Raw genomic sequence first — 25,186 nt, forward strand, 5'->3', positions numbered from 1 at the left:
TCGCGCGGTAAAAGCCGATGACTGCACCGGAACAGGTTCTTCCCAACAGCCCTCTCCCTCTGTTTCGGCGGCGTGACAGTTTTCTTGCGCGCAGGAGAGAGCTTTCGTTGTTCGGCGAAGATACGACGAAGGGTCGGGCACCCTCGAAATGCGTTTCCGTTGTTACGCGCTCCGTCGAGCAAAAAAAAAAAAACAAAAACAGTGATCTGTCTCGTCCCGTCTAATGTGCATTTCGGAAACGCGCTCACCAGGGGGTCCATCTCTCTCCTCGCGTAACCATCAGCGCATGTATGCACGTACGTGAGGCCATGCTCTGACCTTGACAGAAGGTGCGCGGGGCATGAAAGCGCCTCAGAACACCGAGAATAATAATGAGCCCAGCAACGTTGACGGTGGCAGAAGGGTAAGAAAGTTTAAGAGAAAGAGAAACAAATGTATGAATGCTCTCTCGCTATTTTTCGCTGCGGCTTGGAGTGGGACGAACGGGTCAGCTGCTGCGCGCACAACCGACGTAGCTGCCTTGTCTCGTGGCCGACGCACACACACACGCATACACTCCCGAGGAGGCAGACCCCATGTAGCGCTGGTTGCGTGTCTCGAATGCGAAGTGGCTCTTCGCTCAAACCGAGATGCTCTGCATTCGGGGAACGAAGTTGGAAAGAGTAGCCTGAGAAACGAGAGGAAGGTTGTACTACGACGAGAAATTGGAGAGAAACGCCGAGCGCAGACGACTCGAATAAACTTGGTGCGAGGGATAAAAACAAAAAAAAAAAGGGAACGAAGAATCGCGTTCCGAAGATGTGTCGCCTCCTCGATCAGCACTTTCAACGCACCGTGGCAGGCGATGCACTGCTTCGCGTTGAGCGGCCGCGTAAGCGATGGCGCCTTTCCGGTGTTTCGGCAAGGGAGGCGAAGCGGGGAGGATAGAAGCGAACATCTTGCAAGGGCGGCCGTTTAGAGCCCGCGGGATCGCGGTGCTGAAGGCTGCCAACGGATCGGTTGGAAAACTAAGGGAGCAAAAGCGAACTCAGAAGCTGTAGCGCGGTCGCAACTTGCGTCGGAGGCAGCGCTTCCCGCTGCGTTGAATTAATGGCTTCGTAGATTTGCTGTCTCGTCTTTGCGTTTCTGTTTTATTCTTTGCTGAAAGCGTTATCCAAGAATGGGACAGCGTTGCGACATCGGCTAATGTCTCCGGCTTTGGCTTCGTTACGGGGCTCCTGGAGAGGCGCGAGAACAAAGTGCCGGCGCCGAGATGAAGTGTCGAAGTGGTCACGTCGCGCACTCCGTGGCAATGCGGAACATCGAAGAAGGACAACGTCATGCTGTGCATGGCGTTGGTCTGAGCGCCAAGTTAGGTATTATCACTTGTATCACCTGTATAGGCCGCTTACGGTCGCCTCTGTTTCTTCTATACGATGTACTAATAATAATCGTTGGGATTCAACGTACCATAACCACGATGATTATGAAACACCCCTCTATACGATGTATACCTACAGTTTAACAGCCTCACTTTTACGTTGGCTCTGCCAACATATTTAAGCACTTTAGGAGTAAAGTGTTCGTGCCAGCAGGGAAATGAAAGTTCCCACTGATTTAGGCTCGGAACGAACACCCACACACTGGCGTGAGTGTATGAGTACCAGAGTAGATGCTTTTATAACCACACGAATCGCAAGATTGGCTGCGTGGCATCCTAATTTGTAATATTAGGTACATGTGCGTATTTGAGGTCAGTACCAGAGTGTGCTGGTATAGGCTTGTACATCGAGTCATAATCAATTGGGCATTGTCAGCACAGTATAGGTATAATAATGCAACGATTAACTTCGCTCATTTCTCGCTCACCATAGCTGAGGACAAGCTGAACCTAATGGCAATGCGTATACCTGCGAGCTCTCCTGATCTGTCCAAGAGACTCCGTAGTTTTGAGAAGTTCTTCCTATTTTTTAATATGCTGCTTAGAAGACATTAGCGCTTGTATATAGCACCGCGGTTACTCCTTCACACAGCTACGAAATGATATTACATAAATGAACATCTAAAGAGAGTATATTAATCCATTCACGTAGCGACACGAAAAACTAGACAAAATGCAGTCATATGGGCATAGCCGTAATTCTCCCGAAATACAGCCCAAGTCTCACCGAAGGAAGAAAAGAACACAAATTAACAGCGGTTATAAATAAATTTTCTGCTCTACGTCGATCGCGTGAGTGTCGCTTAAGTCAGTTTTGCCGCAGTACAATAATGTCAAGCGAAAAAAAAAAAAAAACGCCAGGCCTGCGCGGATTGCGCAGCACACAGCGAAAGCTAGAAGAGTGGTCTTTCAAAGCCTTTTTTAAAGGCTCTTTGGGTAACTGCTACAAGCCCACTGCTGGGCACCCACTACTCCATAAATAATTATTTTTTTTTGTAGTAGGCTACCATTCACTATGTTATTCTTCTTCATTCTTTGGGGAAGCGTGGTATCGTCTGCACACTCGTTAGGAATTGTGTGCATTTTTTTTACGCAGTGGCTGACGACGATTAAGAATTGTGTCTGAAGTGGCTATGTGCCACAGTTGATAGGTGATCAAGAACAAGTTTTCTAATGAATTGAAATATTGGACGACCCATTCGTTAAACAATTCGCATTGTATGTCTGGCTGGTCCTTTGATGTTGTAAAACACTTAATTACTCATTATAACGCAATTCCTTTCCCGACATCAAGCCTGCCGAAGCCACTTTGGAAACGAGTTTCAATTACTGGCGTGGCTCTGTAACAGAATACTCTGGCACGCAGCGGAACCGGCTTCGAGTCATATTGTATCAATATAGTGTTTTTTTATTTACTGAGTTTTTTTGTTTTTTTTTTATACTGGCTACGGACACCGATGGCGGCGGACAACTGCGGCGCCTCGCGTGACCCGTGCTCTAATCTCGTTACACCTTTCGCTCCAAGTGTGTACTAATATATGCAATGGGCTTAGCTACCACCGTCGGATGAATCACACATCGCCCTTTACACAAGCCTGTAGGTGCGGTGTAAGATAATTATTTCTAGCATCTAAAAGCCTTACTTAAAGTAATTCACAGCTGTCTATGACATCGATGTGGCCCTTAAGTCCAACAAAATAATTCGCCAGTTGTCTTTCATCGCATTTCTTTATCTGTAAAAAAAAAGAAGATGAGAACGAAGAACTATTTTCCTCTGAATGGTGTTAGTTCGCCAATCTCCAATAGTGGGTACGAGCCAGAGCATATAGGAACAAGCAAGCAAGCTCGCGTGGGCGGAATGATTCAACACACGTAGTCAGCCGACTACATAAGTGATCATTCTTTCTTCACCGCCCGTTTTTTTTTTTACCGGCTACTGATTCATCCTTCTTAATCGTGAATGTAGGAAGGCCAAGGACACACAGGGCCCTGCAACGCCTGCTGAGCTCGACATTTCGCGCCGGCTCGCAGGACACTTCCATCTTTAGCTGTAGCCACGGAATACACAAACGTGTGTTATCTCCGCGTAGAACGCGTTTCTCTGAAGCTCTTGAATCGAAGTGTGTAATTTATTGCGTAGTCAACGCTGCAAGATATGCGATCGCCCCTCTCTATAGTTTTATTCAGATTATAGGAAATTTACAGACATAACGTGTGTATATATTCTAGTTTCTGAAGGGTATTCTTTGAATAAATTGGATCAATCACACGAGAAATTAAAAAGCATGCTATATTAATATACAAAGGTTCGAAAATTACGTCCCACATCATCGTTTTGCGCCACATTACACTGCTTGGGGAAATAAATGTAGTCAGTTCGCAAATTATATCAATTGGAATGAATTCTCACTCTAGTACCATGCATGCAACCTCAAGATGTTCATTCCCCAAAGTGCGCGACTGAACACGTTGAGTGCATTTAGTTTTTTTACGTGAAGGCTTTAAAGTAAATATTCATAAAAACATACTAAGGGACTTAATTCCACTCGTTCCTCACTATATAACGTTTCGTTATATCTATCGATCTGTATCTTCATCTACCTGCACTTATCTATATGTAACGTCATCTATCTGCATTTTCCTTCTCTCTTGCCTCTCGTGGAATGAAGAAGATGCCAGGCTGCCTGCGTTGAGCGTACGTACTCTGGCGTCAGAAGCCATGGTATGCGTATACCTGTCTCGCAAATGCTGATCACCATGCTTATTAAAATCAAATCATAAGCTAAATCGATCATTGAGTATTAAAGCTGAAAATGTTACCTCAGTCACTTCTTCGGGCTTGATATCGCCTTGGTTTGTTCATCCAGACTGAGTTGCTTCTGAAGTGCAATCATTCGTACTGCAACGGGTATGAGCCGAGCACGGAGAAAAAGACAGCGTGAGCTGGTGCAGTCAACCACGGCGCCGTCACTACACGACAATCAACCTCGCCCTGTCAATAAACATGCTTGAACCTCAACCGTAAGAGTTTTGCGGTGGAGGTGCCGGGATAGTGATGGCGTTGGTATACGGCACCAGCTCCCGCCTTCTTATTCTTCTCTTCGCTCACTATACCATTCCCGCTAACTTAACCTAATCTGCATTCGCTTGACCCGGTTCCCCATTATGTGTTCCTGGTTAGATATGGTTACCTGTCCTAAACGTCACTTCCAGTAAGTGTCATCTACGATATCACTGTACAAATATGCATTCTGTGCCTTTGTAGTGTTACGTTGGCTACTTTTCGAAGTGCGTATCGTTTTGTTTTTGTTAAGTCAATTTTCACTTTTATTGATATTGTTTCATTTGTCGAACATAGGTTATGCCCTAACATAACCTAACGTTGACCGAGTGCCACGAAATACAGCGAATCAATAACCATTGCTGTCATTCACGATCACACTCAGTTAAAGAACACTCTAGAACAAAAATAAAACGTTCAATTACTTCCCGACCAGCCGTATTACAGCATTATTGGGTCAGCGTTCACGCAGTCTAGCTTATTCTTTTTTTTTTTTCAAATACCAACATCGTACCCATTCGTGTGCCACCTCGGAGCGCGTTTGAGCTAAATGCGGCCGCCTGGTAAACGGAAGCAACGAAATGGCCAAGTCGGAAAAAAAAAATAACGCTAAGGAGGATGCGGCAAAGCCACAACGCGCCGAATGTAGCGCCAGAGCGAACACAGCGTGCAGCGCGCAGCCTTTTCTTGTTTAGCCTGCGGCTTCAGCGGTTCTCGTGGTCGTCCAGTGCAGGAAGCGGCAGATGGGCCAGGGAACCCACGCGCGTCGCCACTTCGTGGAAAAGACGGTCGCGAAACGCGTTCCATGCGGTCATCTGTAGTCTTTCCCGCCTTTCGCGACGCGAAGTGTATACATGTTATGAGTAGCCCTACGCGAGGTCGTGTCCCCCGCATCGCGTTGAACAAGCACGACCGCCCACGCGACTGAACCGCAACGTTTGTTTGGCCGCGCGCGAGAGCCTCGAGCGGTTTTGCCGCTCGGGGCGCGATCGACTCGTCTTCCGGTCCGAGTCGACGTTGCCTCGGTGAAGCGACGCGCCAGGTGTTGTTTGACTCAATCGACGTGAGTCAGGGCGCACTTTCATCGGCGTATAGCGGTCTCGACGCTTTCAAAGGCCTCGGGCTATCATGGCCTCGCGTTGAGTCACTGATAGTAGGAGTATGCTTGAAAGTCTGTCGTATTGCAGTGTTTGCCGAAGCCAGATAACGCGTTCTACCTCGAGGTGGCCTGTGCCTGACAGCGTTTCAGACTTGTTCCCGGATCGTTCGCCATAAAGAGCAGGGACTGATTGATTGATTTGTGGGGTTTCACGTCCCAAAACCACCATATGATTATGAGAGACGCCGTAGTGGAGGGCTCCGGAAATTTCGACCACCTGGGGTTCTTTAACGTGCACCCAAATCTGAGCACACGGGCCTACAACATAAAGAGCAGGGACTGGTGTTGGAGCACGGTAATCGTCGTAACGGGGCAAATACACAACGCAGGCTTAAAGTGTAAACACAGCGTTTTACAAATTACAGCATCTGTTTCTCCTTGAGTGTTTCTTGTTTTCCATAATATGTAACGACTTAAGAGGAAGGGGGTATGCTTTCCTGATTTTTTTCAAAGGGGCGCCAAGTCTGCTCCATACATTTACTCAGTTGAACCTGCTCAGTCATTGATTAAATAGCAAGGCAGGTTTTTGGTAACAGTGGCCGAGGGAACCCTAAAGTTGCTTTCCTGGATGGAACCCATTACTTCCCACCTTTACACCTCGAAATCTGGGGAACAGTGACAGGCCGCTGTGGGAAGCACGTCATTGCTTCATTTTCATTTTTGCAAAAGCTTGTGTTCTTTGAGACTCAACCAACAAAGGTGGAAGGGGGGGGGGGGGGGGCTAAAGCTTGCAACCACACAAAATAAGGGACCCTGCTCATGCTTTCACTTATATGAACCAATTGGCACGTACATTTAGGAGCAATTGATGCTTTTCGCGCGCGTGGGACGCATAAATTGTCAGCATTTCAATCGTAGAGATAATCATGTGAAACATTATTTACCTCTCCGACTTAGTATACCACATCTGGGCGTACGCTGCCGCTTGTGAAAGGACTGCCATCAAAGTGGCTAGAAAATGCCGTTAACGCGGACAGATTTTCGCACCTTCATCTGAATTCTTTTTTTTTCGCACCTGCTAATTACGACCGCAGCAGGTACAAGAAAACACTTTATAGCAAGTTGAATCACTTCGTAAGAGGCCACCAGACAGGGTCAACTTTGTGCACGTAAGATCCTCGAGGTTTCAACTGAAGTTTACTACAGATACGTGACAAACGATGTAATAACATCCCGAAAAAAAATATAATGTAAACCTTGTAGCGTCACCTCTACGCGAAAAATTACAATGCGCTAACCTGATTCTCCCACATGCACGCTTGCGAGAAGTTTGCCTCTTCTTATGGGAAGATAGGCGCGAGACATAGCTTGGCAGCTTTTCGCTGCTGTCAGTTTGCTTGCTTTTATTTTTTTCTGGCATTTTTAACATGCCATTTGATTGATTTGATGGATATGTGGGGCTTAACGTCCCAAAACCACCATATGATTATGAGAGACGCCGTAGTGGAGGGCTCCGGAAATTTCGACCAGCTGGGGTTCTTTAACGTGTACCAAAATGTGAGCACACGGGCCTACAGTATTTCCGCCTCCATCGGAAATGCAGCAGCCGCAGCCGGGATTCGATCCCGCGACCAGCGGGTCAGCAGCCGAGTACCTTATCCACTAGACCACCGCGGTGGCGCTTATCACATCATTTGTAATGCATCTAAAGTGAATATTCAGCTCAAGTCTAGCGAGCACCCTGTGTGCATTTGTCGTCGTCCATGTCATTTGACGCACTACACTACATTAGAATAAGGAAGCGCGAGGGCTGTCGGTGAGCTCTGCGCCTTCGCAAAAGTATGAATTTCAGTGGCATATTAAGGCTCTGTAACGCTATGTTGAGACGTGGTGGTTTGTGCAGGGCACCGCAGTGACACGACAAACGGCCAATGATTCGGCGCATATATAGATGCGTTTAGCTGAGAGTCGGTTAATTATGCTCAGCCCCGTGAAGAGGCGACGTCCCGAGAGTGGGCAGAGCTAGTGCAGGTAACTACCGCGGATAGAACATAAAAAAGACAACGGAACTTCCATGAAAACAGCACATATGGGACGTTTCTGACGAGCGCGCTCGTCTCGCCGAGACGCGCGATCAGCTTCTCTACAAAACGACGGGGAAACCAAGTGGACGCACCTCTATGCTACGCTCAGCTGACTTCAGCGGAGCAAGAAACGTGGTCTACCACTCCATGGTTTCACGTTGTGCTGCTCACACGATCGTTCTGCGCACGCGCGCCATAGCTCCTTCTGCGCGTTTGTGTGTAAATCGCGATCAAACGCAAGTATGACCGAAGCGAATCATAAACTCTCGGCTAAAAGTGCCTAATTAATGATAGAGAACTGAATGAAATACCTTCTCAACAGCGCCATTGCCAAGCGAATGTTTCATACTTCGCGGCCTCGTATGGCAATACAGCGGGCATTTGAGCACGTGCGCCACATGCGTAACGTAACTGTCCCTTTTGTCGCAGGGCTCCGTCAAGCAGGACCTGGACACCTACGTGGAGCGGAACGGCGATTGGGCGCAACTGCGGCTATCCGAGGCGAGCGCCCAGCAAAAGGCTCGCCGCGAGAGCGCCTCTCAAGTCGACGAGTTCTTCGAGGATCACCAAGTCGAGCCCTTGGGGGACGGTGGCATCAACGCGTCGTCGTACGCCCCTTACGCCTCATCCCCGTCCCCGGCGGCTTACCTGAACCGCCACCATGGGTACCCCGCGCATGCGACGGCGCACATGCGGACCGACTACCGGCTCTACCCATCGGCCGCCCCCAAGTCCGAGGACATGTTCGCCAAGCCGAACCCTCCGCAGCCGCATCTGCAGCAGCATCTTCACCAGCAGCCGTCCGCGCCGCCTGCCGGCTCCATGTCCGTGTGGCAAGAGCTCTCTGCGTGCATCAACCCCCGGGATACGGACATCTCGGCTACGCCCTCTCATTCGATTGACATCCTGCCCGTCGTGAAGACCGAAGGGTCCGTGCTGGCGCCCTGCCAGTACGGGGCCGTGGGTAGGCAAGGGCTCGAGGCGTCGTGCTATCCGGGCGGCGGCTACTCGCCTCAGGGTGCCGCAGCGGCGCCCCACACGAACTTCAAGCTCATGGTCGGGGGACCACACTTCTCCATGGCGCGGGTGTCGTGCATGCCCCCGACGCCGCCCAACTCAGAGCCCGGGAGTCCGTCGACCGACGGAGTTCCCTTGGGTGGAGCGTCTTCGACGCGGAGGACACCGCCACCGCCGTACCCGGCCGAGTGTCCGCCGTCCACGTCCTCCGGTGCCGCGGTGCCCGAACCACCTCGCCCCAAGTACAACAAGCGGAATAACCCCGAGTTGGAGAAGCGACGAATCCACCACTGCGACTTCGAAGGTGGGTCTGAGAACCACTCTTTCAGCTGCATTTCGATGGCTTTTGAAATGTATTCCGAGGTATTGTAACTGATGTGCAAGGCTACTTGCAATACTCGCAAAATATACACTAATAAGGCTGCTAGAGCACTCTAGTTCCCGTGACTTCATCTTATGATGCTCTGCAAAGAGCGCAGGAACAAGCTCAGATTGATGCGCGAACTAATACATGATTGTACTTCCGAGCCGCGAAAGGTTTATATACACGGTCACAAAAGACAGGAGGCGAAAATTGCTCAGAAAAGTGCTACAAAAGAAAATTCGGAACCTGTGGAAAAAAATTTCAAGGGAGCAGATCAGCCTCCAGTGAAAAATACGCCACCAACAGGTGTCGGGTTGACATGCTGACGCTGCCGCTATAACTGTTTGCCCGTGAAATCGACTAATCAAGTTTTGCGTATCGTTTTCCAGTTGTGTACGTTATTCAGCTCAAGAAAAATATGAATGTAACTTTTAAACGATAAAATTTTCAGGCTAGGCTAATTTGGCGTTTTGTTCTCGGAGCCTCCGAAAGCTGGGTATACGAGGAAAGGAAAACGCTGTGTTGCACGCTATATCGATGCATCTAGGAACTTAAGAAGCGTGCCATTCTCACCTCAACGTAATCGCAAGAGAAAGGCTGGTGAACCAAAGCGTGATTTTTCTATCAGCGATTGCTTTGCACTTAGCTATCGAAGGCGTTCTGCAGTAGCACGACCAGCTTACGGCACAGGAAACCTGTGTTGCACTTTAGCACGAACCGTCCTTAGACGATCTCGTCCAGCGACAAGGTCACGGGGACATACGAAGCCGCCTTCATTACAGGAGATGCGAGAGAATGCCGGCATCCCGGCGAGACAACACGCCGGCGAAGAAAAGCGACAGTGGCGCATTCCGACGAAGTCGCACTTGCCGGCCGGCCGCCCCAATCTTCGGCGGGCGGAACGATAGATCGCACACGCGCCGTTCATTCTTCGCATAACTCGCGCCCACCTATAACCGCCACCAACGCGGCAGCGTACCCAAACACCCAGCTAAACAAAAAAAAAAAACAAAGCGCGTCCATTAAATACAAGCCGATCACCGCGGGCTGCGCGACATAATGCGGAGTGCGGCAGCCTACACGCGGGAGAAGCTGACGAAGGCGATCGATGAGTGAAAAAAAAGAAAACAAAGAAACAAGCAACGGCAGCGTTGGGGCCTGCCACACTAAGAAGGCGACGGAGGGGAAGGGAGAGCTCGGCTCGGACATCTCTACACCCCCCCACCCCATCCCTGCCTTTCTATTCCTACCGCGACAGAACTGCAATTTGAACGTCGCAAATTGAGCTGGGGGCCACCGATAAGCATCAGCGTGTTCGCTCACCCTCCGGGTCCTCAATGCAGAGACAAAAACGGACGAGCACACACACGCACGCACACGACCGCGGCGTTCCGGAGGCGTCGCGGCGAACGTCGTACCCGCCGACGGCCGGCCCCCGCTCGGTTCGCGGTCCGCCCAGACCGCGCGGCGAGCCCGGGCCACAAGTAAACAGCCAAAACATAGCCTCGGGTGAAACATCTGCGCCGTCAGAAGGCCTCTCTCCAATCTCCCCCACGTCCGATCGTATGCCTCCGAGAGACTGCTTACCTTTTTACTACCTGCCTTGCGCCGGCGCGCAGGGAAAGAGCGGCGTGTGTGAGTGCGCGAGCGTTGCGTAGTGACCATGTAAGAGGCCAGGTCGCCGCCCTCCCCCTTCTCTGCCCGCTTCAGGCGTATAATATGCCTGTTCGTACAAGCGAGATGCCCCCCATCGTCACTCTCTCGTTGTTTCGTTATCTCTCGATGCAAAGACAGCGTAACACCCCCCTCTCTCTCTATCTTGCCCCCACGACTGAAGATTCCTCGGCATTCCAGAGGCTACGGGGACTGAGATCGATTCGTGCTTCGGCAAAGCGGACTACGAGAAGCGAGCAGAGGAGTTGGCGAGGGAGATCACGCAGGGCCGCGATGCCTACACGCGCATTCTTAGCAACCAGTTTTTTCTCAATGAACATTTTTCTCTCTGCTCAACCGTGGCGCTTTCACCTTTCTGCCTTGCTCTCTTCTACACGGGGACGTTCTATAACGCAGCCGTGGAAGAGCCGACGATGAAATGAAATTGCCCCACGGGGGCTGTGACCGCGGCAGCATTCGCTCGCTCTCTTTCGTCGTCGATTTTGTTTTATGTGAGAAAGGGCCCGCGTCTTCGTACGTGACTTGGTGTGCTCGTTTACGCCGGTGCTATAGCGGGTATAAACATGCATGACTGCGCCGGGCGCGAGAAAATTGAGTTCCTGCCGCGTGGAGGCCGAGGTAATGAGAGGACGAGTAAATTTTACGTACTCGGACTGCTCACTAAATCTTCTGTTTGCTTTTTTTTTTGTTTTTTGGCAGGTTGCAGGAAGGTGTACACGAAGAGCTCTCACCTAAAGGCCCACCAAAGGATACATACAGGTAAGTTACCGCCAGTGGCATACATAGCTGTGCAAAAATGATTCAGCTCAATGTAAAGCTCAGTCCAAAGTGTTAGTAATATATATAGGTCACCTGAGCACGCCCATAACGGTGTAGAAATGAGATATCATCATCATCATTATCAGCCTGACTACGTCCACTGCAGGACAAAGGCCTCTCTCATGTTCCGCCAGTTAACCCGGTCCTGTGCTTGCTGCTGCCAATTTATACCCGCAAACTTCTTAGTCTCATCTGCCCACCTAACCTTCTGTCTCCCCCTAACCCGCTTCCCTTCTCTGGGAATCCAGTTAGTTACCCTTAATCACCTGCGGTTACCCTGTCTACGCGCCACATGCCCGGCCCATGTCCATTTCCTATTCTTGATTTAAACTATGATATCCTTAACCCCCGTTTGTCCCCTAATCCACTCTGCTCTTTTCTTGTCTCTTAAGGTTACACCTACCATTTTTCTTTCCATTGCTCGCTGCGTCGTCCTCAATTTAGGCTGAACCCTCTTTGTAAGTCTCCAGGTTTCTTCTCCGTAGCTAAGCACCGGCCAGATACAGCTGTTATATACCTTCCTCTTGAGGGATAGTGGCAATCTACCTGTCATAATTTGAGAGTGCTTGCCGAATGTGCTTCATTCCATTCTTATTCTTCTAGTTACTTCAATCTCGTGGTTCGGCTCAGCGGTTATTACCTGCCCTAAGTAGACATAGTCTTTTACAACTTCAAGTGCACTATTACCTATCTCAAAGCGTTGCTCCTTTCCGAGGTAGTTGTACATTACTTTAGTTTTCTGCAGATTAATTTTAAGACCCACCTTTCTGCTCTCCTTGTCTAACTCCGTAATCATAAGTTGCAATTCGTCCCCTGAGTTACTCAGCAATGCAATGTCATCGCTGAAGCACAGGTTACTAAGGTATACTCTCCATTAACTCTTATCCCTAACTGTTCCCATTCTAGGCTTCTGAAAATCATTTTCTTTTCAGAAATGAGATATATGAAGCTCTTAAAGTTGGCGTGAAAGTCAAGACGTCCGGTGGTCGCTTCGTATAAAAAGAGGGAAGTCATAAAGCAGCGTTGAGGTGGTCTATACCTGAGCATTTTGCGTCCCTTCAGGCGGACATACGTGACCCTGGCTTGCGGATTCTGTTCCAAGGTTACATAAGCCGGTTGTTCCCAGACGCAATATGTAAGATCATACGGCGGCAGCTAAAAGGGCTCCGTTAAATCCTTCACAATGGCACAGAGGAGATCCTTTTGTGAAGCGGCCGTTGTTCTCGTTGATCGATCCCTGCGGCGCGGACAGTGGAACCATGGCTGGCCCGACCCCACTTGTCTACAGCCCAGGCGGCGGATCGCCTTGACCGGCAGTCGTAAACGATGCAGCCTCCATTGATCGTGCTCCGGAAGTCGTCGCGTCCATCGCAGGTTTTTTTTTTTCTTTTTTTTTTTTTTGAGACGGCCAGTTTACGCGTGCGGCGGTTGCTCGTGCAGGGCTCGAATGACCAAGTCTGCGCTGGAGAAGCAGTGACAGGCTTCGGGCGAAGCTTGTGTGTGTGCCTCCCATTTCACAATCTTAACGGCTTATGATCCGCGCAAAGTTGACGTGCCGCGGGCCGGTCAGCCGGAAAGTGGCCTTAATCCCCTGCCAGTTTGCAGTGTTTTCTCTTCTTTTGATCGTTTTCTCTTTAACGGCGCTTCCTTCAGCCACGCTGATGGCGCATCATGACGTCTCTTGTTACTTAAGCCGGTTTCGCTGTGTCAGCTGATGCTGTGTACACAATGCAAAGAACAGGAATAAACGCGATCCTCCACTGGCTACCGTTTTCAGCACCCCCCCAGTCCGGGACTTAGCTGGTGCGGCAACGTCGAGCGTCATATCTTGAAGTGACGATGTCGCGTACAAAGCTTACCCCGGCTGTCGAAGCGAAGCTCCGGCCGTGTGCGGCGACGCACCAACAAAGAATGTTGGTCACGCAGATGCCCCCTACTCCTCTCGTTGTGTTGAACTTCTTGTCATTCAGAACCCATGGTGGTTCAGAACTAGCATTCGAAGTAACGCACTATAGCAATAGAGGGAAGACTATAGGGCGAGTTCGAAAAACACCTTTCACATTTCAACGTTGTACTCGCTCACTGTGGAATACGACTTAGTGCTCGCTTCCAGAACTCGCGTAACGTCTAATTTTTTTTAAAAAGTTGAGTGACCGTGCAGATGTGAATTTACACATATTTCTTGCACAGGGTAGCGTTTCCTTTCTTGGCTCTCTTGCACGAGTATGAACATTACAAGCGTCAAAGAAATGGTTGATTATATTACATACCTGCTCTCGAAAGTTTACAGAACGTGGGCTCCAATGAAAATGCAAATTGTGGCTGTATTAGTGCTCGGCGCTTCTAACCTAGCATAGTTGTGTAAGTCTCCGGAAATACTACATGCTGGAACAGCTATTTGGATAATATGTTCTCAGAAAAAGTGGTTAGAAAGCTGTCTCGGAAATTTCGTGCTCCAAAAACTTTTGGGGGTGGGAGTGTACAGTCCAGTGCAGTGATGAATCACAGTGCCGCTTTATTTTCCTGCTCAACTACATAATCAGGGGGTCGATGAAATTGTCCCGCGTAAGCTTTACTACTTCTACTGATAGAAAGAAAAAAAAAGATTGGTTCGTGGGAAAGGAAACCTGCGATGATTTCGACGCTATACAGACTTCTTGAAAACCTTAAAGATCTCCGGCACCGGCGTGACGAGCAGTTTCCTCAATTCGTGATTCGTGACAGAAAGCGTTATTGCTCAATCTCGTGTTTCTCCGGTATAAGCCGGTAATGACCGGATGGATTTGACTGGCGGGGCCACGGAGCACGGGATCTGAGGGAGACGATCCCAACGATCCTCATTCAAGCTTTTCTGCACTTGGTGTGGGTTTATTTTTCTTCAAAACGTGGCTGTGTAGACCGTAAAGTTACCGTGACCTTGACGCTTACGTCGTGGCACCATCGGAAGGTGAAGAAAAGGGAAGGAAGAGAAGGGGGGCAAGCAGAGCTCACCGTGGGAGTTCCCCGTGGGCACGGTGTAAGAAGTAGCTTACACCGTGCCCGTGGGCGACTCCGGCTCACTCCGACGACGGGGAGGGCGCGCTTAGCTTTCGATTTTCCTACCGACCGCGGGCCGTAATTCTTCGTTCGCTTACGCACGGTTACGCGCGATTCGCGCACGCCTTCGTCGCGGGCTTTTTCTCTCGCGGCCGGCTTCGCACTCAAAGAAAGGAAAGAAGGGAGGAGCTGTTATTTCTCCCGATCTCGCCGACACAGAGTATTGGGGAGGAAGAAATAGCGATTGGGTGTTCATCGGGGCCGCCCGGGGTATCAAAGAAAGACGGAACGGGAAAAGAAATCGTGGACACAAATTAAGGGGGGATGGGGGGGGGGGGGGCAAAAGGACGAAGGACGCTGCATGCGCTCAGCCGAGTCGTCACGCCAGAGAAAGTCTCCAATCGGGCGTAAAACGGGGAGAAGGGTAGGTAAGTGCAGTCGGGAGGAGGAGGGGGTGTGTGTAGCGAGATAGAGAGCTTGCAGACTTACGCGCACCACCATGTATCCCTGGTAGAAACCACATTATTCCATTAGGGCTCCATTCTGCGCAGACGTACAGTTGGGTCCAGTGCCTTCGCCGCAACTTTCGTAGCTTCGCCGTCCGTTCTTTGAAAGGAACCTCGGTTTTTCTTCATTCTCTCTCTCTCTCTCTATTTTCTTGGGCGCTGCGCGAAAGTGACGCACGCTTTCAGTTCTCTTCGACCGGTTCACTTTGCGGTTGATAGAGGAGTGAGATATACGGCGCGCGTCGTTCGATTATAATAGGCAGTGGGAATGCGAAAGCAAGGCTGGGAAGTTCAAGGCTGCTATCAATTGAATGCACGGGCGAAGTCTCGGACGGCAGTTGAAATTGAAAACGGGAGGCACGCCGCGTCCTTTTCGGAGTTGTACAAATGGACGCGATGCAGCCCTGCATTTGGCGCCTACACCAGAAGATAACCGAACAGGTGGCTGTGGGCGCGCGCTTGTCCATGCATGAGCACTGTTCGGTCTCGCAAATGTCGCCGCACCTTATTGTGCATCGCGAACCGCAAAGAAAGCAGTGATTTAGGTGTTGCTTTTTTTTTCTTGCGTGTAGGTCTATGGTAATCTCGCTTACTATTGAAACAGTATCAACAGTGACAACATGGGCTTTCTATTCGAAATGGAATAATTGTTCTCGCTCAGCCTTTGGTTCGGGCTGAGGTAACATCTGTCCGTTCTCTATATACCAGCGAACATATAGTGACATAGCTGGAGAATTGCTTCTTCTGCACATTTGTCATTTGGTTAAAAGCACCTGAACCTAAGATGTGAAAGCTTGTACATAGGTTATGATATAGGTATTTAGGTCGCCTCAGCGTCGCACTGAAGATGCGAAGCCTATTAATACAAATATGACAGCTGAAGGAAGCTGACCGAACAAAACAGATCTCATATACTAGTTTCCGAACTTTAGTTTATTAGTGCGGTTCACGCGCTTGCTAAACGTACGCTCGTTGATAATATTGCATCATTAGTACAGTGCGATTCCGCGCTTGGGGGTGTACACTGAAAGTGGTGCATAATGATGTCTCTATTTGTGCCAACGGTTCTATTTCAATGGCTCACTGTGCATCGGATATCGATAGGTACTAACGTACCCGTATTTTCACTGTATCGTATTCTTTGAGAGACAATTTAATGCAAAGACCGGACGGACGCATGGTTGATAGCAACATTTCTGAAAGGCGTAAAAATGTAATCACGGAGGTGTTCTAGCATTTTCAATTAGTTGTTTTCTTTCGAAACGTATAATAGCTAGGCTTGGTCGTGTCATTGAGCTAAAATCGATCTTTCTGTTTGTTTGTTTTTTTTCCTCGATCGCAGGTGAGAAGCCCTACCTGTGCCAATGGGAAGGTTGCAACTGGAGATTCGCTCGATCCGACGAGCTGACGCGCCACTACCGCAAACACACGGGCCAGAAGCCGTTCAAGTGCCTCATCTGCGAGCGCTCGTTCGCCCGCTCCGACCACTTGGCGCTGCACATGAAGAGGCACCAGCCCAAGAACAAGTGATTCTCACCGCCCTTCGCGACGACAACGAGCTGCAGGCGTCGACTGTATACAGCGGAGCGCGACTGCATCGCCCAACTGCATCGACTGCATCGCCAGGACGCAACTTGCGAAGACCCCACCCAAGTTCTTCATCGCCCACGTTATGTCGCTTCCGGGACTATTTAAGTGTATACGCGTGGTTATAGAAAAAAAAAGCTCGTGGAAGTGAACACTTCGGGTTTTTTTTTATTTTTATTTTTTACCGATACAGTCTATGTCACCGCTCGTCGTGCATACCTCGTGTTGTCCGTCGCCTTCTTGTTTCGACGTGTGTGGTTGGTGACGTTGTCGCCTCACACGCGAAAGACTGCGAAACGCCAAGCTCGTCACTCGAGAAAGTTATCGTTCCTGCTGTTGGGAGGCCCTCCGCGCTCCGAGTGTAACCCCCGTATTCTAGAACGTCCCTTCACTCAACGCTTCACCTTCACTTGAGAAAGCCGATGGAAGCGCCCTCCCTAGGCACGGCAAGTCACTGCATATCAGCAATAAAGTGGTGCGATTTTCGAGCAGCGCAGCATCATTTTCGGCCGAGAGGTGGCGCAGTGCTCAACTCTGTCAAGTGAAGGGTGAAGGTTGAGTCAAGGAGCGTTTGTGAATACGGGGGTAAGCCTTTATTTCTTTTTTTTTTTTTGTTGCTGAATTCATCAAGTGCCATTCATGTTGGTTGTTTCGCGCAGCGTGCGTTGTGTTTCGATAAAATCCGCAGCGCCGCGTTTTGTGTTCCGCGAGGAGGTGACGGGAAAGCTGTGTTATCGCCCAGCGGTCATCTTTCCTGCTCTTCCCGGCCACATTCTTTTTTTTTATTACGTGTTGTTCGTTGTCTGTTTTGTTTTTTGAGTGATGCTCACCCACGAATTCGTCGCGAGTCATTTTTCTTTCTGTCATGCGCTGGCCCCCCGAACAAAACTAATTTCTCGTGCCCGAAAGCCAACAGCCCGCTTCAGGTGTATTTTCAGTGCCTAGATAATTTTTTTTTCTGTTGGTGTGGAGCCTTCTTACTATATTGACGAGTCCCAAAAAAACTCTGACGAAGAAAGTGTTGCAAGATCTGCCGATTTTGTTTATAATATAAAGATTCAGTTCATTTAAAGAAGTACCGTGGAACTAAAAGAAAAAAAAAGCATTCTAACGAGTCGTCCTTTATACAGATGGACTGAATTTTTCACCAGGTGCCTGTGAATAATGCGAGACTTTGTAAAGGTTTGCAGGCACGAGTGCCTTCCTCAGTGTTGTAAACGAGCGATACATTTATGAAACTTTCGATCGTGCCATACTTCGCGGGTGCTGTTGGTGAACTTGCCATTTCATTTCTATTCAGTTCACGTTACTATGCGCGTATCACTTTTGGTTCTACTCTCGTCATCGAACAAAATCAAACATCGTTGTATGTATCACCAGATAAAATGTTTACCTGTAGCGTACAGTGCACGCTAATAGGCGTTCTCCAATCCCACATGAGTGTTCGATTTATTCGATGGAGTTGGACTTTCTCCAAAGTGTGATTGTGAATAAACGAACAAATTAAAAGTCATACTAGCACAAGCGTATGCTCAGGTATTTAATTCAGTTGAACTGCCGTAGAATCAAAATTTGTTGAATAGACAGAAATTGCGCTGAAATTGTGTCGTCACTGTCTGACATTAGCATACACTTTTTAATTCTTTCGAAGGTTTCTTCCGTCGCCTGAGGCGAGAATTTTAATGATCGAAATCATAAGAAGAGCAATCGTGATCAATGTCGTAAAATGTCATATTGTATAATAAATAGCAGCGCATAGTGTTAGCATAATAGAACGTTTCAGCTCTTAGTCATAGCTCTGAAGTGCTAAGATAACAAAACCAAATCCCTCCATCCCCACCACCCCTATTTTCTTTGTTTTTGGCACAGCTTCGAACGCGAGCAGACATTGGGGCGTGATGATATTCTGTCTATTTATCAAAACAGGTGCCTTATGACTGTTCATAGGAACTAGTTCCAACAAAACAAAAGAACGGTAAAAAAATGATTCGAAAGGAAAAACAGCGTGCTTTTGTTAGCAGTGGCCTTTTTTTTTTCTTTAGAACATCGCGCATAGAGATACATGGTAAGGAAGACGGTTCACTCCATAGACTGATGAACGTAACGTGCCTTTTTGAACTGAGGCAAAATCTTGCCCTGTCTATTGTCCACCAACGTGCCTGAATGTTTATTGTCATTGTAATTTAACTATCATCTCTCGTTGAACGTACTTAAAACACGAGAACACTGCAACTTGTCTGTTCCTTTGGGAGTGTCGTTTCTGAATCGCCATGTATGTTTTGAAATCGCCATGCAGTGACGTGTATATTTTTCTCTAGAGTGCTCAAAATGATCTGTTGATGCGGAAGGTCTCCTCTCCGTTATGCTCAATTGTGTTTTTTGTCTTAAGTGCCATACATTTTGTGACTGTACATTGATCGCGTTTAGTGGACCAACGTACAGGTATGACCACAGAGCACCATTGTAATGTACATAGCTTTACAGAAGAAAAAAACACCTTTGCGCACAAGGCTGGGACGGGGCCTGCGAAGCGATGGTTACGCATTTGGCGAAGGCGATGGCCACGCAATTGTCGGCGCCAGTGCGTTGAACAAATTAATATTTACTGCCTCTCACGCGTCGTCGCAAACGCTGTAAGATATTGCTGTAAAATTACGCAAGTGAATAAACCAAAAGTGCCATCTTTTTTTCCAGATTACGTGGCATTCATTTACCGCCTCTTTTCGCCAGCATATGTTCATACACCCATAAAGACACTGCACAGCAGAAAAAAAAAGAGAAAATAAATCAGCTCACTGTGATGCTTAGAATGAATAGCGTTCTGGCATCCATACAGAATAAGGTCGTGTGTTAGACTTCCGGCATCGTTCGTTGCTAGTCAATGGGATGTGAGTACGGCCCCGTTCGTGTGCTTAGATTTTTAGTGGATGTTAAAGAACAAATAACAGGTAGATTTTAGCTTGTGACATTAAAGCTCTAACGAAGCAACGAAGAACGAAGTGTATTTTATAACCCCGCCGCGGTGGTCTAGTGGCTAAGGTACTCGGCTGCTGACCCGCAGGTCGCGGGTTCAAATCCCGGCTGCAACGGCTGCATTTCCGATGGAGGCGGAAATGTTGTAGGCCCGTGTACTCAGATTTGGGTGCATGTTAAAGAACCCCAGGTGGTCAATATTTCCGGAGCCCTCCACTACGGCGTCTCTCATAATCATATGGTGGCTTTGGGACGTTAAACCACACATATCAACCAATCAAGTGTATTTTATATCGTCCGGCGAACCCAGTCCGGCACAGAACACGAAAATAACAACCAAGGTAAAATAGAGCGATCATAGATCGGTTGGTGGAAGCGAGAAGAGGCATCCATCTAAGAACAGAAAAATTAACCACTAATAAACAGATCAGCCTAGATTAAATCCGAAAAAAAGCAGTTGAATTCAGCATTGTCCTTGAAAACAAGCACGATGCACTAGAATATGAAGAAAATAGCGACATAAAATGAATGGACCAAACTCTAACTATAAACTGAAATTCGAAAGCAGCAATCGAAGTTGGACGTGAAACACAGAAGCAAGAAGCAAGCAGACTCTCACAAACAAGAAAATAATTGATAAGGTAACTAAAACATATGAATATGAAGAAGGCGATAAACTCAAGCTCTAAAACAGTTTGCGGAACTAAAAAACCTCAAGGATAAAAACGTCGACTAAAGGATCTACACTGATGTCGAAAAACTGTAGCAGCAGTAAGAAAGGTGCGGTGTAATTAAAACAGCTAAAAACTGATCAGGAAGGTCCAAAGTGCACGCTCAGAAAGAAAAATAGGGTGATATTCCCGGCAACTTTACATGCAGGGAATATGGCAAAAATATAAAAAAAAACTGTTGCCTATACATTTTGGTAGGAAGTGCAGAAACTATTACACGGAACACACAACACGAGCACTTGTGTTGTATGTTCCGTGTAATAGTTGCTGCGCTTCCTACCAACATAGATTCATACCAACTGGCCCGATAGAATTGCTTATTGTGTACTACCTATAATTGTACAGCTGACAGGTAAGTCATCCTTCTGTACTGAAGAGAAAGCCGAGTGGGACAGAAGTTTTATAGGTAACTTTCGACGAGGTTAGAAAGACGATAGTTATAGCGCGAGAACAAAACGACGACACAGAGACAAGACGGACACGAAGGACACGATCGTAACTTCCAACTGCGTTTATTGCGCATAGCGTGAAAATAAACAGAGGAGACAGTAACCATGTGACAAAAAACCATATGGCACGAAAAGCAGAACATGAGTAAGAGAAAAACGAAAAAACAAAGGCACAGAAAAAGGCAAAGAAAAATTTATAAGGAAACGAAACAGAAAAGTAAAGATAATATAACTACTTGCGCGCGACGAAACCTCCGAGGAACCTTACTTCCTTCTCGGGCAGAGCCACGGAGGGCTTGCTAATACAAGGAGAGATGCTCTAGGTGCCGACCAAGGCGGACACGCGAAGATCGGCTCCTGCTTTCAAGAAAGCTTTCCTGTGGTATTCACGAATTTGTCGCCGAGTTTTCAGTCCCATCGTGTGCATAAGTTCTCAAGAAATCAGCAGATCCCACCTTTGTGCTGGTGAGTGGACTTTTAAACCGTTTTGGGGGCATTTTTACACGGCAACGCCACCAAGGAATTTAAGCCTAACAATCAAGGAGGCGATTGTCGCCTATGCGCCGACCCGGCGCCAACTTGACTCAATGCTCTGCGCGTTCCAGAACCTGCAACTGAGAATGGAATACCAAGTAGATGGAGAGGACATCTCTCCAGAGGATTGCACGGAAGACATGGGTTGGAAGGAAGCCGAAACGAGACGCTCAAGGAATAAGCAAGCCGCGGTTAGCGTTCCTGCTGCCAAGGGTTCGACTAAGTCAGGCGTTGCGGGAGACGCTCGAACCAGTCGTAGTAGGTATGATACCAAGCATACAATCGTGCGAGCTGGACGCATGCCGCCACTACCCAAGGACTTCAGCAAAATTGTGCTACGACCACGTGGAGGATTAAATATCTCGAGAATTGGCACTGGAGCCGTGGCAGACGCGATAGTACTGGCGGCCGGCATCAAAGAGGAGGAGGCCATGCAGGACATCATCTGTTCCAACTTGCAGCAGAACATTATGGTGGCAAGCACTCCGGACCAAGATAGAGCTTCAAGATACCTCAAGGTCAAGCAAATTGACATTGGAGGCAAAGTGTTCGAGGTTAGCGCGTACGCCACGGCACCCCACGATACTGGTAAAGGAGTAATTCGCGGGATCCCCGTAAGCGATACTCAGGACATTTTGACCCGAAAGATTGTGAACGCGAACAACCCGCTCGCGCTGCGGCCAAGAGAATCAAGGACACCGGGACAATCATCATAGCGTTCGAAGGACACAAGGTGCCCAGATTCGTGAGATATGGACCTTCACTTTTGCAGTGCTCCCTTTACCGCAAGAACATCGATATATGTTACGTCTGTGGAAAGTCTATCGGTCTGACGTCTGTCCCAACCCAGCTGAAACCATCTGCAGAGGCTGCGAGATCAAGAACCCAGATAGCCTGCACCAGTGCAATCCAAGATGCAGGCTTTGCGACGGTCACCATCCCACGGCAGGCAAGGAGTGCAAGAACAGGTTCTTAGTGCCATACAATGTCAGACGCAGACGTTGGGAAAGATCGCGAGCAGCCGCAGAAGCCCGGGACGCATCAATCACATCGAGTCCAGACATCAACGACAAGCAGCTTATTCCAGCCTACGGCACCCAGAGCATCCAGACTTCACAAGAACAGAAAAGGCGGCCCCACTCCAGGGGGAGGTCGCGTTCCAGAAGAAGTTCTAGACCCAAGGCCCGCTCCCAATCACGGGGGCGCTCGAGTTCTCAAGGTCACCATCAGGGTCGGGATCAGCCTGGGCGGCACCCGAATGGCCAGCTGCCTGGCGTTCAGTTTGAGATCACGGCTTCACACACAGGGAGGACGCCTGCAGTTACATCGAAAGGCAGCTGGGCTGAGCGAGTGCGCAACGGCGCGGCAGAGGTGATGACAGGTAAGCTGCCAGAGCATGATAGAATTGCACAGCTAGAGCAAGAAAACGCGAGACTTACAAAATCGAACGAGAGGCTATCAGCTGAGTTAAAGGAAATAAAAATTCTTCTCACTAAGCTAACCAGCGCGCAGTCTTCACAGCCAGTGCCTCAGCCAGTTGATGTCCCTGTGGCTGAAAACGTGGGGGACTCGAGAACCACTAAAAAGAGGGCAGTCATGGCAGAACACGTGGAGGCCAACCAAACGACCATGTCAGATATGAAAGAGGTCTTTGACACGCTCAGCAAAGTAGTAGCCAATCTTAGCGAGCAGATGGGTAAGCTACAGTCAAGCGTGGCGGCACTGGAAGAGCATATGACTTTGCGCATTACAAAGGTCGAAGCATATCTGCACAATACAGCAAGGCCTCCTCATGCACCAAACTCACCCCTTCGGCCACCAATACTAGTGGTACCAAACCTGTCGACAGGTGCAGCATCAGGCTCTAGCCGCCCATGTAATAACCATGATGGCAGCGCTACGTGAAGCATTTCGTATCTGGCAATGGAACTGTAGAGGTTACCTTAAAAAGAAGGCAGCCCTACAGCAGTATATCAGGAGCAGCCAAGAAAAGCCTCATATTATATTATTACAAGAAACCCTTTCACCGCAAGCAACGTTGCCTGGATTCCGGCCTGTAATAGGGGATACTGTAGGGAGGGGAGTATGCACCTTCGTATGCAACAAACTAACGCACGTAACCCACGACCTCAAGATAGAAGCAGGCCGGTTGGAACACGTCATGGTAGACATCGTGACAGGTACCAGCAACCATCAGAGCATTTTCGTTCTTAATATATACAGCAGTCCAAAGGAACAACAGCAAGGGTTCAAGACGGTTCTAAAGAAAGCTGTTAATATCGCCGGGGAATGTCCACTCGTCATAGCAGGTGATTTCAACGCCCCTCATCATACATGGGGTTACAAGTACAACACTGGGAAAGGAAATCGACTTTGGCAAAGTGCCAGTGAACTTGATCTCACCCTAATCACAGACCCCAGCCTACCAACAAGGCTTGGTACATCTTGCTGCAGGGATTCCACCCCGGACCTTACATTTGTAAGGAACATCAAGAAGGCCCAGTGGATGAACCTTGCTGGTGACCAAGGGAGTAACCACTGCATTCTTGCCACTACTTTCTCCGGGGAGCGTAAAAATTAGAGAGAATTTCACTTCACAGACTGGGATAAGTTCAGAAAGATAAGGATGGAAAGGGAACAAGATGGCCACAGACAAGGCTTGGAGCAGGGGGTCAAACAGATTAAAGATGACATCAAATCCGTCTCCTCCACCATTACCACAGATTTTCCGGTTGAAAGAATGGATAGCCAGCTCACTCATCTTCTTGAGGCAAAGCAAGCACTACTGAACCGTTGGAAGGGTCAGCGCCTGAACCGAAGACTGAGGAAGAAGATAGCTGAGGTAAACAGATCAGTCGAAGAACATTGTTGCGCACTATCCAGGCAGTAATGGGACGAAATCTGCAACTCCGTCGATGGTCAGAGGCGCAATGGCAAGACATGGAATATGTTAAAGCATCTCCTCAACAAAAACACCACCAAAACAAATCAAAAGCATGTTATCGCTCGAATTTTACATAAAGAGATGGGGCGCACTACAGAACAGCAAGTTGTGCAGCGGCTCGTGCATAAGTACCTCCCAATCAAAAGAGGATTGGCACCACTAAGTAGACAGTACCTGCAGGGCAGGCCCAATCCAGGTCTTGAGCGCGACTTTACCATCGAGGAGATCAGAAGAGCCTTGCATGGTCTCACCGGCAGGTCGGCCCCTGGCCCGGACGGTATATCAAACAAGGCCCTTCGTAACCTTTATGATGATTCAATTGAAACACTGAAGGATATGATCAATTCAGCATGGCAAGAAGGCAGGGTGCCAGACCAATGGAAGCTGGCCAGGATGATCCTTATTCCTAAGCCAGGAAAGCCCCCTAACTTGAACAACATGAGGCCAATATCCTTGACATCATGTATCGGCAAGGTTTCAGAACATGCCATACTGCACAGGATAAACAAGTACTTGGAAGATAACGACATATATACACACAATATGGTTGGATTCATGGCAGGGCTATCGACACAAGATGCATTGAAGCTTATCAAACACTAGGTCATCGACAACAAAACGAGAGACGTGAGAGCCATTCTGTGTCTAGATCTAGAAAAAGCGTTTGACAACATCCACCACTCATTCATACTCGAAGCAATTTCCAAGCTTGGTCGGAAGGCCTCCTATGACTACGTATGGTCATTTTTTACAGATCGGAAAGCCGTGATGAAGATTGCAGATATCGAGACCGCAGCAATCGAACTAGAAGCAAGGGGCACGCCACAAGGGGCAGTGATTTCACCAATGCTGTTCAACATTGCCATGATTGGACTGTCAAAGAAATTA

The 25,186-nt window shown here is 48.6% G+C and overlaps 1 protein-coding gene across 2 annotated transcripts in view; it reads left to right on the forward strand.

Moving 5' to 3' along the window:
• Positions 1 to 19,362, forward strand: part of LOC119170173 (uncharacterized) — a 90,383-nt gene extending 71,021 nt beyond the window's left edge. For both annotated transcript variants that reach the window (XM_075878836.1, XM_037421250.2), the window contains exons 3-5: positions 8,094 to 8,985; positions 11,419 to 11,478; positions 16,423 to 19,362. In XM_075878836.1, the coding sequence (XP_075734951.1) occupies positions 8,094 to 8,985; positions 11,419 to 11,478; positions 16,423 to 16,610 (1,140 nt within the window). In that variant the 3' untranslated portion in view covers positions 16,611 to 19,362. The remainder of the gene's footprint in view (positions 1 to 8,093; positions 8,986 to 11,418; positions 11,479 to 16,422) is intronic.
• Positions 19,363 to 25,186: the final 5,824 nt, after the last annotated feature.

The sequence above is a fragment of the Rhipicephalus microplus genome, chromosome 2, assembly GCF_043290135.1.
Source record: "Rhipicephalus microplus isolate Deutch F79 chromosome 2, USDA_Rmic, whole genome shotgun sequence".
Classification (NCBI taxonomy): Eukaryota; Metazoa; Arthropoda; class Arachnida; order Ixodida; family Ixodidae; genus Rhipicephalus; species Rhipicephalus microplus.